The following is a 15299-nucleotide window of genomic DNA, read 5'->3' on the forward strand; positions in this document are numbered from 1 at the left end:
GCCTCTCCTGTCTGCCCTGGCCACACTCCCTAAAGGGACACTCAACACATCCACCCAGAGGCCCCAGGCCAAGAGAGGGCACAAGCTTCTATCTTGGGCTTTCATTCCCTACCTGATGAGGTGGCCCTGCCCTCACCTCCTCACCCGATACGCAGGGCAAGGGCACCAGGAAGGGTCTGTCTGGGGAGGGCAGGGCCAGCATGGTTGGGGCAGAGGCACACCTCCTCCTGGAAATACAGACGATACATACGGTCAAGGACACAGCTTAGAAACAAACTCACTTTAATTGAGAGTGTACACAGAGATCTGGGGCAGTGGGTGCATGACCGGGCAAGACCAGGCCACACACGGGTCCTGGCCAAGGGACCTGGTCTGTTTGGAGGGTTCAGGCAGGGGCCAGGCGGGAGCACAGGAGCAGCGTGAGAACTGCTGCTGTGAGCAGCAGGGGCCAGGGCACGGGTGGAGGGTGTGCAGAGCTGAGGCCAGGGCAGGGGTGTGTCTGTGTTCATGTGTGTATACATTATATACATGGGCACAATGTACACAGAATTTACAGGAGCCCTCAGACACCCATCCAGGGAGAGAGTGGGGAAGATGATGCCTCAAATCCCTGACAGGGCCGAGGCAGCATGAGGAGGGGGGCATATCATGGTGTGTGCTGAACACCCACACCTAGCCCTGCTTCCACCACTCGTGGACTTGCTGTGTGACCCGGGGCAAGTTACTTACCCTCTCTGGGCCTTGGAAAGATTCACTAGATGATCACTAAGGTTCCCTGTGGCCCCAAACATCAATATGTTTCAGATCACAATACATGATGATAGGAGCCTTTGGTCTACAGGTTCAAATCCCAGCAGGCCCAGCACCCCGCAGAGCCCAATCCCAGGCAAGAGGAAAACGCCCACAGGGAGCCTTTCCACCTACCTCTCTCCGCTCAGCTCTGGTTCCCAGCTGCTCCTCCACACCTCCCAGCAGCTACATGTGCAGAAGGCAGTAGCACCCCAGGGGTGGGCAGAGGCCAGGCAGGTGAAGGGCAAGAGGCCAGGGCTGGGGAAGGCCCTGGCCTTGGGGGCGTAAAGTGCATCGCTCACCCTCTTGGTTTCCTAGCACACGGCGGACCCAGCACCTAGCAGGCGCTCAACGAACGCTTCAGGAACAAGCCGAGGCATGGACAGCCTGTTTCTAGGTAGAGCTCTGTCCTGAACTAGCCGGGGGCCAGCGCTGGGCCACGTCACCTTCTCCTGAGTGTCAGCCATCTCCTCTGTGAAATGGGGGCAGGAGGAGAGGCAGCCCCGGTGGCCTGCCCCGCCTGTGTGAGTATAAACTGTACAGCTCAGGATGGAGGACAGTGTCCAGCTGCAGACAGGCCACGGGAACCCCATATGGGAGCAGGGGAGGAAGGTGTCCCAGGGGAGGCAGTGGATCTGAACTGGGTGTGGGCCAGGCCGACGAGGGGTCACTAGGCTTTTACAGTACAAGGATTTCCATTTCTACTGCTATACACAACATGAGAACAGATGTAACAAGAAGGCAGGACCAGCAGACGGGAGGAAGCTGGGAGAGGAGGCTGACGAAGGAAGCTGGTCCCAGCTGGACGTGCGCCAGGAGACAGAGCCGCATCCTCTTCAAACACACACAGATGCCCCTGGCTCAACGTCAGGGGCCTCGGGGGCCAGCTTGGGGGGCAGGGGTACAAACAGCTGAGCCAGAGGGTGAGAGCTGCAGGATTGGGAGTACATGGGCGGGGAGTCTGCCAGCTGCCAGCTAACCCAAGTTGGGTCTCACGCCAGAGTGCTCCTCCGTAGGCTCTGGGTGCTGCTTTCATTCTGTGACTGTTCCAGGAGGCTCTGTTGGAGGCAGGGGGCCTGGCCCCTCTGGCACCAGCGTTTCTTACAACCCAAGGACAGGAAGGCTCCGACTTGGGTCCCTACGTAAGTCCCGATTTCTCCCAACCTTGTCACCTGCTCCATGGAGATCCATCTCCCCACGGAGGCGCTGGAACCACGTGGAACAGTGGAAAAGAGGAATCAGAGGGAAGTGGTGAGAAGGCAGAAGGTACAGAGGTTCGAGGCCGGGGTCCTCCAGTCCAGCACCCAAGGCCTTCAAACACGACTGCCACTGGGGTCCCGTTGGGGGGGGTGCAGGCATCTGGGGCCACGTCCCATAAGGCACTGCCCACGCCCCACCCCAGCGTCCTGCCTGCTCACTGGATGGTGCATTTGTCCCGCTCCCGGGCTTGGCCCTCCCGAAGGACCTTGGCTTTGATGTACTTGAGGTCGCTGTTGACACTGGGACGGCGGGCGAAGGGCGACACCATGCCATAGGCGTCCGTGTCCTTGACGCGCCGCATGCAGAAGGGCCGGGGGTGGAAGGCGTCTCCGTACTGCACCGAGATCTTGCGGTGCAGGGCGGGGCTCATCTCGTGGGGCAGCTTGGCCATGCTGAAGAGCATGAAGAACATCTCGTCCACGTTCGTGTTCTTCTTGGCCGACACCTCGAAGTAGGCGCAGTTCTCGTCGCCCGACACCAGCAGCTCGGCCTCGGTGGCCGGCACCTGGCGGCACAGCTCGCCGTGGTCATTCTTGTTGCCGCAGATGACCATGGGCAGCTCCGCCACCTCCTTGGTCTTGTTCTTCAGGCAGGACTTGACCTCCAGAATCTGCTTCTGCAGGCGCTTGACCTCGTCGAAGGACTCGCGGTTATCCAGGCTGAACACCAGGATGAAGACGTCACCTGCAGGAAGACAAACCCCGGCGGTGAGCGGGAGGGCAGCTCCTGACCAGGCCTCCCCGCGAGCTCGCGCAGCCCCGCGTGGCACAGCCTGGGGCAGACACAGTGAATGCGCCCTACCGGTCCCTGCAGGGCTAGGGATGGGTGAGGACCTCTGCGCTTGCGGGGACAGTGTCCGAATAACGGTTCTATGCACTTGATGCATAGTAGAAACTCGGAGTATCGGCAGCAGGTGGGCCGAGGGGAACATCTTGCTTCCTCCATTTACTAGCGACTTGGTCTAAACCTCGGTTTCCCCGTCTGTCCCGTGCCAAGGAAACACTGCTGTGCAGGACGACCTTGCGGGTCACAGGAGATAATGGCACGTGCTCAGTGGTCTGAGATGTCAGTAATGACAATGAGAAGAAGCACCTGCGAGCGCTGGCATGGGCCACGCACTTCATGCACATGTTTCCCGACTCCTCACAAAACCTCTGTGAGATTTCATCACCTTCATGGTCGAAGTGAGCAAACAGGCTCAGAAAGGGTGAGCAACCTGGCCCAGGTCACACAGCTCCAATGCGGCCAGGCCAAGTTTGGGGCCCGAGTTCAGCCGTCCTCACCTAGCAGGAGCCCGGCACACATGGGTGCTCTGCTTCTTGAACAAATCCTGGGTGGATAAGGGAACGCTGGCCCCAAGGCCCACACTATCCCTAGTTTAACTTATTGCATCACACAAGACACCTTTGAATCAGACACAGGGACAATGGGGAGGTGGCAGAGGTGGCCAGGAGGGTGAGAGAGGGCTGGGCTGGGGCCTTCATTCCAATCTATAGATATTACTACACGGATCACAATCTCACACTCAAAGCACCTTCCTCACTTTGGCTTAAACTCTTAAGAACCTGCAGTGAGATGTCAAGATTCCTGTTTTACAGATGAGGAAAGAGAGGTTCAGAGGCATCGGCAACTGGCCCAAGAGCTCAAGAGTAGACTCAAGCAATTCTGGCTCTGGCAGCACTGCTGCCCATTCCTCGGCACCCCACACCATGCCACTTTTCCCCCCTAATAGCACGGGCCACATTCAGAACTCAGAGTATTGGCAGCAGGTGGGCCAGTGGTGTGCTCTGCCAAATGAGCTCTGGCGCAGAGGGGGACGTCGTCACCCACTCCCTGTCTCCCAGAGCCCAGCGCACAGTGGGCATGTATAAAGCTGGCTGAATGGACGGATTGAATGATGGTGTGGGCTATTTTAAAAGATACTTGCAAGGCAGCGCCACCCAGCCTGGCTACTGATTCCGCGCCGGCTGCCAAACCCATCCTGAGGACTCCGCTGCCTTGACATATTCAAATGCAAGACTGCATGTGATGCCAACCTTCGGAGACACCCGGCTGGCAGCTGGAAGGAGAGCTGGTGGCAGAATTCATGGTTTTCAGAGTGTCCTGCCTACCAGCACCAGGTTGGAAAATGAGGCACGCGTTGGTGAAAAAGCAAGCAGCAAGCAGATGTGCTCAGAATGATAGATGCACATAAAAAAGAAACAGACAAAAATACTCTCTATTATGGGGATTGAAATATGATTGTCAATGTATTCAGGGCGAGTCCGGAAGGGTCCACACCAGAGTGGTGGGGTGGCCACCTCCAGGGATGGGGCAGCAGCCTGGGGGTGGAGACATGGGTCAAGGGGGCTTTTTAGCCTTGTCCATATGTTTAAAAGAGGGTGAGTTTGTATATTCTTTGTGTGATTAAAAATTAATTTCAGGGGGCGGCTGGGTGGCTCAGTTGGTTAGAGCGCGAGCTCTCAACAACAGGGTTGCCGGTTCCATTCCTGCATGGGACGGTGGGCTGTGCCCCCTGCAACTAAAGATTCAAAACGGTGATTGGACTTGGAGCCACAACTAGACTGAAAGACAACGACTTGGAGCTGATGGGCCCTGGAGAAACACACTGTTCCCCAACATTCCCCAATAAAATGTATTTTTAAAAAAATTAATTTTGGAAATATGCACGTGGCCTCTCTCTGCATTTCCCTTATCCCTCCCTCTGATGTTTGCCTTATTTACATCGATGGCACCCGGCCCCTGCCCGACGCAGGAAGAGCTGCCATTCCTGCAATATTCACCATGTGCTAAAAGTGCCCCCGGCACACTTTCCTCCAATCCTCGAAACCACACTCGGGGGAAGCAAAGTTATGCCCGCCGTGCAGCTGGGGAGACCGAGATTCCGACCTCTGGTTACACGGTTAAGCCCCCCCAGTGGTGGAGCCCGGATTTGAACCCAGGTCAACCCAGGTCTTCTATCCACACACTTCCTCTCCAAAATATAAGGGGGTGAGGTGGGTGTCTGAGTGTGACGTGAGTCAGATGCTGTGCCCAGGGCACTCAAGGCAGGGTCTTGGCTGGGGTGTGGCGGGAGGGGTGGGCCTGGTGTGGGTTTCTTGGTGCAGAACTCTCTGATTTGGGCATTATTTTAGTGATGGCTGGAGGGTTACCTGCTCATTCCTTCCCTTCATCACTGTCCAGCAATGGGAGGGGCATGGCTTAAGAAAAGACTCTGCAGAGCCTGTAGCAGGCACACTATAAATGCTGCTTTAATTTAAGACCAATATTTATTGAGCACCTACTGTCTGCTCACCTAGCACTTTTCATATATTAACTCATTTAATTCTTACAGTGAGCTTTGGGATGGGTGCAATGTGATGTCAACATACAGATGAGAAAACTGAGACAAAAGAAGTAAAGCCTCTGCCTAGTACAAAAGCAGGAAGCAGTGGAACTAGGATCCAGATCCAAGCAGATTGGTGTCTGGGCCTGCCCTCTTAGCTACCATACGAAACTGCTCGAGTCATGTAATGATGGCCCAATCTCACATCTCCACCTGCCTCCTTGACTCCCAACCATCTCTCCCTCCCTCCTCACCACTCCCAGCAGGGCTGAGAGGCTATAGTATAGGATAGCTTAGTGACAAAGCCTGAGACAGACTGCCGTATACCAGCTGTGTTACCTCCTGGAGTAGCTTAACCTCTCTGGGCCTCAGGTTCCCCACCTGTAAAATGGAGGCAAATACCTTTCTCCTAGGTTAGTTGTGAGGATTAAATAAATGCATGCCAAGCTCCAAGAGTGGGCCCAGGCATGTAGTGTTACCTCCATCCCCGCTACTGTGATTATTACCGAACCCCTAGCACGAGCAGGACGCCTGCCTGCCTGCCTTCTGGCTGACCACTGCCTGGTCCTGCCCTTATCGCTCTGAGATGAGGCAAAGACCCGGGGTGTGAAGACATCTGAGCTCAGCAGACTGACCATGGGCCCCAGAGTTCTGCTAGGTCACTTCCCGTAGAAGGAAGGCAGCAACCCCTCGGTTTCCCAGAGAGGAACCCCCCCAGTGCCTGATCGGAAGGCGGCACCAGCAGTCATAAGTAATCAACCCAGAGTCAGACAGGACAAAATCTGGGCCCCAGCTCCATCCTTTATATGGGCCAGCAGCAACACCTGTCACCCTCGCGGTGCGAGGGGGCTTGTTGCGAGCTTTACCTCAGATGATGGAGGTGCACTTGCTCTGCAAACTGTAAAGTGCCAAGCACACGTGCCCACATCCACGGCGCCCACGCCCCCCCAGGCCCTCACCTGTGAGGATGGAGAGCCGGCGCATGGCGGGGAAGGGGTGGTTGCCAGACGTGTCCAGGATGTCCAGCTGGTACATGTCACCGCGGATGTTGTAGACCTTCCTATGGAAGTCCTCGATGGTGGGCGTGTACTGGTCCTCGAAGCGGCCGTTGAGGAAGCGCGAGACGATGGAGCTCTTGCCCACCCTGGAGGCGCCCAGCACCACCATGCGGTACGAGTTCTTGGCGGGCACGCTGAACGTGCAGTTCCCACTGGACAAGGTCTTCATCATGGCTCGGGGCTGCGACAGAGAACAGGGAGCAGGCTGCAGGAGGCCCTGGCCCTGCCGCCCCTGCTGGAGGCCTTGGCCTCCCCTGGGTGGTTCCTGACTAGGTCTCAGTTTTCTGTCTGTAAAATGGGAACATTGGACTAGGGTCTCTCTAAGGGCTTTGGAGTTCTTTCTGCTCATTCATTCATGCCCTCTCTTGTTGCTTTCCTCCTTCATTCACCCACTCACTCACTCATTCATTCCCCCTTGCGTTCATTCGCCCCCTTATTTATGCCAGCACAGAACTGCTGGGGCTTGAGTCCTCACTTTACCACTCGCTCACTATTGCTGCTGGGCAAGTAGCCTGACTTCCCTGGGAGTCACTTTTCTCATCTATAACATGAACTCCACTCACAGGGCTGCGGTGAAGGGCTCAGCACATGGCGAGATCTCAAAGACCTTAACTCTTGTTACAGTCCATTCTCTCCCTGATCCACCCATCTTTTCCAACTCTGGCTTCCAAGGAGCCTGTGATTACAGGACATGACATGGGCCAGGCACAAGAGAGCATTCTGTAAGCACAGGGATGCCATGGCCCTTCAGCCCTCCCAGGAAGAAGTGGAATGCCATGTCCAGACCACATCCTCCATGCCAGGGCCTGGGGCTGCCCAGAGATTTTCATCCCCCAGGCTCTGAGAGTTTGCTCACCTCCAGGAGACCCAGAGGCTTGGACTAGGGGATGCATGTCAGAGAAATGACCCAAGAGCAACTCAAATCCCTCAAGCTCCAAGGGTTTGTGGATCTGGGGTATACCCAGAGCTTTCTACAGGAGCTTCCTGGCCTTGTGGAAGAGGCTAAAATGGATCCACGCTCCAAATCCCAAGTGGACATAAGTAAACCTCCAGGGGCTCCATCAGACCCACCTCAAAGGCACTGCCACCCTCCTTTCCTATTCAGCACCCACCAGAATCCCCTCGGCCCCAGTCATTCCAGTTAGTTTGAGCTCTGCTGAAATTTACCTCCACTCCTTAGCTTGGGCTAGTTAATCCCCACCCCTGAACACCCTCCTCCCTTATGTTTTAGGGTCTGGCTCAAATGCCACCTCTTCTCTGAAGGATTCTCTAACATCTGCCCCATCCCAAAAGGAATCCCTCCCTTCTCTAGAGAAGAGGAGCTACAAATGGATACAGGCCTCCAGAAACATGGATCAGGCTGTCCCACACGGTTGTGCAGGTTGGGCACTGCACAAAGCACCCAACTAGGTGGGAAAGCAGGGGCTGTCTTTGTGGAGTTCACCTGCTCAGAGAAGGCACCTTTTTCCAATTTGCACAAAGGGTTGTATGTGCAAACTACAACTGGTCCCACCCCCAGATCCCCCAGGTCAGCAGCCCAGACTGCCTCATCCATTTACCCCACGGCCCTCTCCCACAACGTAATGTTCTATTCACTATGATGCCAGGAGACTTGAGGTGGAGATCGCTCCTTCATGCAAATCTCCTGGCACGTGTCATGTTCAGGGCACTCAGGCATTGCATTTGCCCTCCTGCCCAACTGAGAGCCACTGTGCAGTAAACTGGCTGTCAAAAATATCTTTTAAAAAATCTCTTGTGGGTAGTGTTTGCCAATTTCCACGACGTACATACCGCCACCATGACCAATTCCATGCTACCGAGATGATCTCAATGAATGAATTGCAAAGAAACACATACAATAGGCCCTCTGAGCACGCCATTGACCCCAGGCCTTGTGCCACGACAGTAATCACCATTCACCAAGCCCCTGCCATATGCCAAGTACTGTGCTAAGAACAGAATAACAGGAAGAGCTGACATTTATCTTGCAGTTACTATATGCCAGTGCTGAACATGTAATAACCCACTTAATCCCTCAGTAACCCCAGTAGGTAGGTGGAGTTATCCCAAGGACACTGAAGCACAGAGAAGTTTAGTAACTTGCCCGTGATCACAGAGCAGTAACCAGCAAAGGAGGGATGTGACGCCAGGCAGTCTGCCCTATGCCCTATGGAGTCTCCTCACCACCTCCCTCTGAGGTACATACCATCATCCCCGGTTCACAAATAAGGACCCTGATGCTTAAGAGCTACGTGATTGGCCCATTTAGTTAATAAGGGAGCCAGGACAGTGACTCCAAACCTAAGAAACCCACATCACTACCCAATTCATGCCCGAAGCCATCTTTCAATTTATCCCACAGGATTTCAGTGCCATGTACACAGCAGGTGCTCAATAAGTGAACCCTAAATGAATGAAGCAAATGGCTCTGCTTCTGGAGCTAACTCAGTCTCCTTCTGGGGCTGTTTCCTTCCACCCCCACCCTGCCTGGTTGGCCATGGGCTGTGATGAGAGGGTCTCAGGGCCCTGGGGACATTCATGGGTGGGCATTGAGGAGGGGGGTATGGAAGACAAACAGCAGTGAACCCTTTTCAGTCCCCTTTGGGTCTGGGTGAGCCAGCCTAGGCCTTCAGCAGAGATGGGGGGGAAGAGGCCCCACGCCAGGACAGCTCCCCTCCCCAAGTTCCTCTGCAGGGAGCTTGACTCTGCTGGTGGTCACCTCTGTTTAGACAGAGGGGGAAAGAGGCTAGCAGCTCCCCAGGGACGTGTTTGTCTACATTACCGCCTGCCTCACCCTCTAGCCCAGAGCTCCTGACACATGTGCACTAATATCAGTGACTGAATGGGCTACGGGAGACAGAGAGGGGAGGCAGGGAGTCAGAGAGGAGAGGCAGGGAGTCAGAGAGGGGAGGCAGGGAGGCAGAGAGGGAAGGGAGGCAGAGAGGGGAGGCAGGGAGGCAGAGAGGGGAGGCAGGGAGGCAGAGAGGGGAGGCAGGGAGGCAGAGAGGGAAGGGAGGCAGAGAGGGAAGGGAGGCAGAGAGGGGAGGTAGTGGGTCAGAGAGGGAAGGGAGTCAGAGAGGGAAGGGAGGCAGAGAGGGGAGGTAGGGAGGCAGAGGGGAGGCAGGGAGGCAGAGAGGAGGCAAAGGAGGAAAAAAAATCGGTGGCTCTGAGAGAAGACTGAGTCTTCACATGGACTCAGCCACGTGGGGCTGTGTGAGGCATCCAGACAGCTGGACGCCAGGTGACAGCGTCTCCATGGGCTCCGCCTCCCCCCGCCCCCACCCCGCAGCCCCTTTCGTAGCTTCTCTTCCCCCTGAGGAGCACTGGGGGTAGCGCTGTGGACACAGCTTCTCTTCTCCACTGCCTGCTCTTCTCTGCCTTCAGCCAGGCTGACCCTACACAGTGAGGAGCTGACGGGGGCAGAGTTCAAAGAGCCCTTTTAGAGTTCACAGTCCCACCTTGGAGGCGCAGAGAGTGGTGAGTAGGGACCACTAGTAGCATGAAGGCCCGAATGCAAGTTCTGCGACTCTCAACTGATTCCACCCTAGGACCATTCTAAGGGCATCTGGGAGGCAGAAAGGCATGGGGCAGAGATGGAGTGGGCCATCCTGGGAGTACCACAGGCAGGCAGGCTTCCATCATGCTCGGTGCTTTCCATGCTTCATTCCAAGGACATCACGACAGCCCATGAAGAGGGGACCACCATTGACCCACTGGGATGGGGACACTGGATGGCAGAAAGGCTGACTCACTTGCCCCAGTTCACACAGATGACTGGCCGGGCTCCAAACCCTGGCCTCTTACCTCTATGAAGACCCATGCCCCAGGCAAAAACTAGAGTCTTTTCCAAAACAGTCAGATTCCGTGAAGCCTCAGGTGGAGTCAGGCAGGGGGAATGATCCCTGAGGCCTCCTATATTCTCATTCTCTCTTTCTCTCCACGGCAGCTGGGGGTGGGCCCCTGCCCAGGACTCTCCCCCAAACCCTGCTCAGCAGCTCCCAGCAAATGCATCTGTGGGCTCCTCAGTTTCTCCCTGGAGCCCCTCCCCCAGGGCCTGCCTAGAAGATGGAGGGGTCAGCTGAGCAAGGCCAGCAGGACAAGGTTGGGATGTGTCCTCCTCCCTGACGTACCCTAGCGCTTGTGTCACTGCACTGTCCGTCCCACTCCCTCCCACATACCTCAAGCTTCCTCCATTAGGGCACGTCCCAGCCTCTCTAGACACACGGATGCACTGGCCTCATGTCCATGCTGAGGCGAGGCCTGGGGGCTTTGCAAAGCCAACCTCACCACCCATAATGGCTCAGGATGGAAGAAAGCAAGCAGGCATCAGCTGCTGGCAACCCAGCTCTACCTCTCACCAGCTCAGCAACCGTGGGCAAATGGCCTGCCCTGGTGAGGTAGGTCATCTCTCAAAGGGATGTGGTAGAAACAAACCCAGAGTCCAATGAGAAGCCAAGAGGCTGATTCAGCTCCTGGCATGCAGCAAGCGGGTTCCTTGCTGCGTGGCGCTTCCTCTTAGTAGTAAGGGAGGTTGCCTGGAGAGCAGCCAGGTGGGGTGAACTGGAGTGCAGGAGATCTTGGGGGACCCCATGTTGTCTCTCTGAAGACTGAATCATGGGCTCCGGAGCTGGCTGCCCTTCCCAGCCCAGCCTTCTAGCCCATTAGATCCTAGACAACATCCTTCCTCATCCTCCCAGGGGTCAGAGAGAGCCCCTCAAAAGTGCTTGGGGGCCCTCTGGTCAGCTGAATACAGGACACCCATCCCGGGAAGGGAATTGCCCGGGAAACTCACTCCTTGCACCAACACAGAAAGAGCTCAAGGAACTCTGCCCAAGGAAGGTGGTCCTTAACCCTCCCTCCTCAGAGGAGATCCTCTCCAGGGCAGGGGGCACCAACTGGCCTGATCCCAGCCCCACCTCCCATCCAAGTATGCAGGTGGCAGCTGGCTCAGGAAGGCGGAATGGGGTGTTTGAGGAAGGTAAGTGCTTCTATCTCCCTGAGCCTCAGTTTCCTCATATTTAAATGAACTATTACTCCAGATCTCTTAAATGGAAGCACCCAGCACCAAATCTAGCAGAATAAGTAGAAGCTGGATAAGACTTTCTTACCTGGGATAAGTAAACGGGCTAGCACCCAGCCTGACACATAGTAGGTGCTCAACTAAATTTTTTTAGCTACGTAAAGTTGCCACATGGTCCTGGCACATACAGTAGATCAATCAGTTTAATTATGCTAGTCATGTAAAGGCTCCCCTAGCAAACCTCCAGCCGTTTTTCCTGCCTTCCCCACTTCACCCAGCTCCCCAGTTCTGTCGGTGTCTCCTACCTGGGAATGGCGGGCCAGGCCTCTGGCTCTGCTCGGAGGGCTACTTGGAAGCGCCTGGAGGTGAGGGGAACAGCTTGCCTCTCCAGCCGCCGAGCCTTCCGGAGTCTGCCGCGGCTCCCGGGTCACTGTGCCTGTGCCGTGCTCCTCCTCTGCGCAGCTCGAGGCGCCAAGCTGGGCGCAGCCGGGCGAGGGGGCACGGGAAGCTGGTGCCCCATGGGTGGGTTCCGAGGGCTCGGCGGGGCCCGGGCGCTGGGCGGGCTCCGGCTCGCCGCCGCCGGCCCTGCCCTGCCCCGACCCGGGGGACTCGTGCTGAGCCAGGTGCCCGGAGGCACGGAGACTTCGGATCCCGGGGTCCCCGCCTGGGGCTCCGGGCTGAGGGGACAGCTGTAGGGGGAGAATCAGAGGCTTACAGAGAGTCCTTAGAGACTCCTGGAGGGTCCTTTGGAGGTGGCTGTGGGTACGTGCGTGGGTGCGTGCCCCGGGTGGGCGCACCTGTCCTGGTAGCTTATGCTACCTTCTCGGCCCACCCTAAAGGGGTCGCTCGGGTTGGGGGTCTGCCCGGCTCGGCCGCGTCCTCCTCCTCTGCTCGCCGCTCTGCAGCTCTCCCCGCGCGGCAGGTACGACTCCTTTCTCCCTGAGAGGCGACGCCAGCAGCTGGAGGAGCAGGACGCTCCGCTCCGCGCGCGTGTGGGAGGGGGCCTTGAAGGCCGCCCCAAGGCTTCACAGCGCTGAGTTAGCCTTACACAGGCTCCTCCTCCCACTTCACCTTCTGCGGCCCCCAGAGCCCGCGAACTTTACGCGGAGCTCCGGCTTCTCGCTCCTTCCCTCCGCCAGAGGCAAACGCCCCGCAGGGCGAGGTCAACGGTCCCTCGGAAACGTGGACGGAGCCCAGGCTCCCGACGGTGGTCCCAGCGGCAGAAGCCCAGCACAGGCCTGGGGGCTCTCTGCCGCCCCTGCGAGCGTCACCCTTCAGGCTGGTCGCGCGGCGCCCACCCACCCCCTCTGCGGCCCCGAGCAGCCTGTCCCGCCGTCGCGAGCTGTGTTCTGCCTGCCGGGGCCCACTCACCCGCCTTCACCCGGCGCCCCGCCCCCGGCACTGAGCTCGGCCAATAAGCAGCGGGTCCCGCTGCCTGGCCCCGCCCCTCCCGCCCCGCCCCCGGCCGCTGGGGCTCCGCAGTCTGGCGCTCCGCACGGCCCGGCGCGTGGGGCCGGGGCCAATAGGGTGGAGGGGGCGGACAGCCCGGGGCGCGCGCCGTGACCGGAAGGCGGCACGGGCCTGGGAGGCTGACGTCTGCGCTCGCTTTCGACACGCACACCGCCCAGCCCTCAGGTGACCTGCGAGGGTCCTCCCGCCAGTCGGCGGGGCTCCCGAGCGGCTCGTGCTGGGTCTGGCTGCAGCCCGCGCTCCACGACTCCCGCGCGTTCCTCCATCGCGGAAATCCCCCGATGCCCAGATGCCCGCCGTGAGCCTCTGAGGTCTGGGGGCCCGCGGGATCCCATGAGATGGCACATGTTCTGCGCACGTGCCGCCAGGAGGGGCCGCGGTGTCACCTTGTTCAGGCACGCCTGAGTGGAGGTCTGCGTGGGGTGCAGGTCTGGGAGAGTGCTGGTGAGAGAGCCCTGCCGGAGTTGGTGGGGGGGACTACCAGGTGCCCTTGGACAGCTCCTCTGTCGCCTCCATTCTCCCCACCTTGACCTAGGGCAGACATAAGTCATTCTCCTCAGGCCCTATCTAGACACCATTTATTAGTCTTTTCTTTAAATCCAAGACCCACTTTTCCCTCCCTTAAACACGTTTTTTAGAGTCGTTATATCACTGCCTTAAATGGGAAACCAGTATCACTTGCCATAAATAGAAGGTAAGATTAAAAATAAGCACAATGAAAACAAACCAAGGTTATTAAATTCTAGTTGGAAACTGGCCTGCCAAGGCTTGAGATGTGCCCTCTGTGAAAAAGGGAGATCGGCAAGGTTTGGAGAGGTGTTAAAGACCTATTTATTAACACCCCCCCGAGACTCTCCATGTTATCTGGAGGCTGAAAAGAGAATGTTCTCTCTGTGATACAGTAAAGAGACACAAGACCATGTCTGTCAAATCATACTTTGTATCAGCCACGGAACTTCCAGAACCCTGGAATTGAAGGGTGTCTGCCAATCCTCCCCCCACCAACAGACTTCTCCTCCCACTTCATGATAAGCTGTGGGTGTCTGGGGGACACCAAACTGAGGCTCCAACAACACCCTTGGATGAGAGATTAGCATTCAAGCCCTGCCTCTGTAACCCCTCATGTATTTGGCCCTGGGCCAGTCATGGGAATTCTCTAGGCCTCGGTTGGATCATCCATAAAATGGGTATGATATTATTCGGCGTTAAGGAAAGATGATATAGGAACATTTGTGACGACATGGATGGATCTTGAGAGTATAATGCTAAGCGAAATAAGACAGAAAAAGCAGAGAACCCTATGATTTCACTGATATGTGGTATATAAACCAAAAACAACAAAAGAACAAGACAAACAAATGAGAAACAAAAACTCATAGACACAGACAATGGTTTAGTGGTTACCAGAGGGTAAGGGGGGTGGGGGGTGGAGGATGAGGGTAAGGGGGATCAAATATACGGTGATGGAAGGAGAACTGACTCTGGGTGGTGAACACACAATGGGATTTATAGATGATGTAATACAGAATTGTACACCTGAAATTATGTAATTTCATTAACAATTGTCACCCCAATAAATTTAAAAACAAAACAAAAATAAATGGGTATGATATGCTACACCTACAGTTACCAAAGTGCTAACTTGGTTTTGGACGTTTGATTATAAAAAGTAGCTTGCTCTGCTTGTCCCTGTGCAGTCTTGAGATTCTCCAGGGAAGTTAACCCGAGAAGATGGGGCAGATGGAGGTGGAGGGACCGGCTGCAGGGCACAGCACTTGCACTGTGTTTAACCCCCTACGTGGAGGAAGTGGAATCTAGGCGTCAGATGGGCTAAGGGCGGTTTGTGCCCAAGGTCACCCAGCCAACAAGTGGCAGGATCCCAGCCCAGCACTCTTTCTACATCCAGACTTTGCTTCTAGGAACTGGCTACAGCCCAGGAGGGTTTGTGCTCAGCTTGACGCACAGAGGTTGTAAGCCTTCAACAGCCTTGAACTTGGCAGCAGGAGCACGCAGGGTGGCACACTTCCCCTGGAAGGCTGGGGTCAGGAAGACTCGGGCCACTGGGCCAGTTCCCCCACCCCTATGCCAGAATTGTGGCAGGCAGACAGCTCTGAGCCCGCCCAGGAGCCCATTACCTGCTGCTTCTGTTGAGTTCTCCACCCTGAGCAGGTCACACTCCACTGACCATATCCCCATATTGGGGGTTGCTGCACATGGAGCTGTGGAGCCCCAGGATCCCCACCTGCCCCTGTCTCTACCCCTGCCCCTTCCTCCAGCACAGAATTGGCCCACTCAAATAAGCAGGAACACATAAGGGAGTGATGCCAAAGAAGCTTCACGTGGTGACAGCACACCTCCCACGTGTGCCCCTTTTCTA

The 15299-nt window shown here is 56.5% G+C and overlaps 1 protein-coding gene across 1 annotated transcript; it reads right to left on the reverse strand.

Annotated features, from left to right (window-relative positions):
* Positions 1 to 265: 265 nt before the first annotated feature.
* On the reverse strand, positions 266 to 12587 carry RASD2 (RASD family member 2). Its single transcript, XM_081058090.1, has 3 exons — positions 11758 to 12587; positions 6334 to 6613; positions 266 to 2733 (listed from the first exon to the last, which is right to left on the reverse strand). The coding sequence occupies exons 2-3, from the start codon at positions 6602 to 6604 to the stop codon at positions 2204 to 2206; spliced, it is 801 nt and encodes a 266-aa protein (XP_080914216.1). The 5' UTR covers positions 6605 to 6613; positions 11758 to 12587; the 3' UTR covers positions 266 to 2203.
* Positions 12588 to 15299: the final 2712 nt, after the last annotated feature.

Source organism: Rhinolophus hipposideros, assembly GCF_964194185.1.
Source record: "Rhinolophus hipposideros genome assembly, chromosome: 9".
In the NCBI taxonomy this organism is placed as follows: domain Eukaryota; kingdom Metazoa; phylum Chordata; class Mammalia; order Chiroptera; family Rhinolophidae; genus Rhinolophus; species Rhinolophus hipposideros.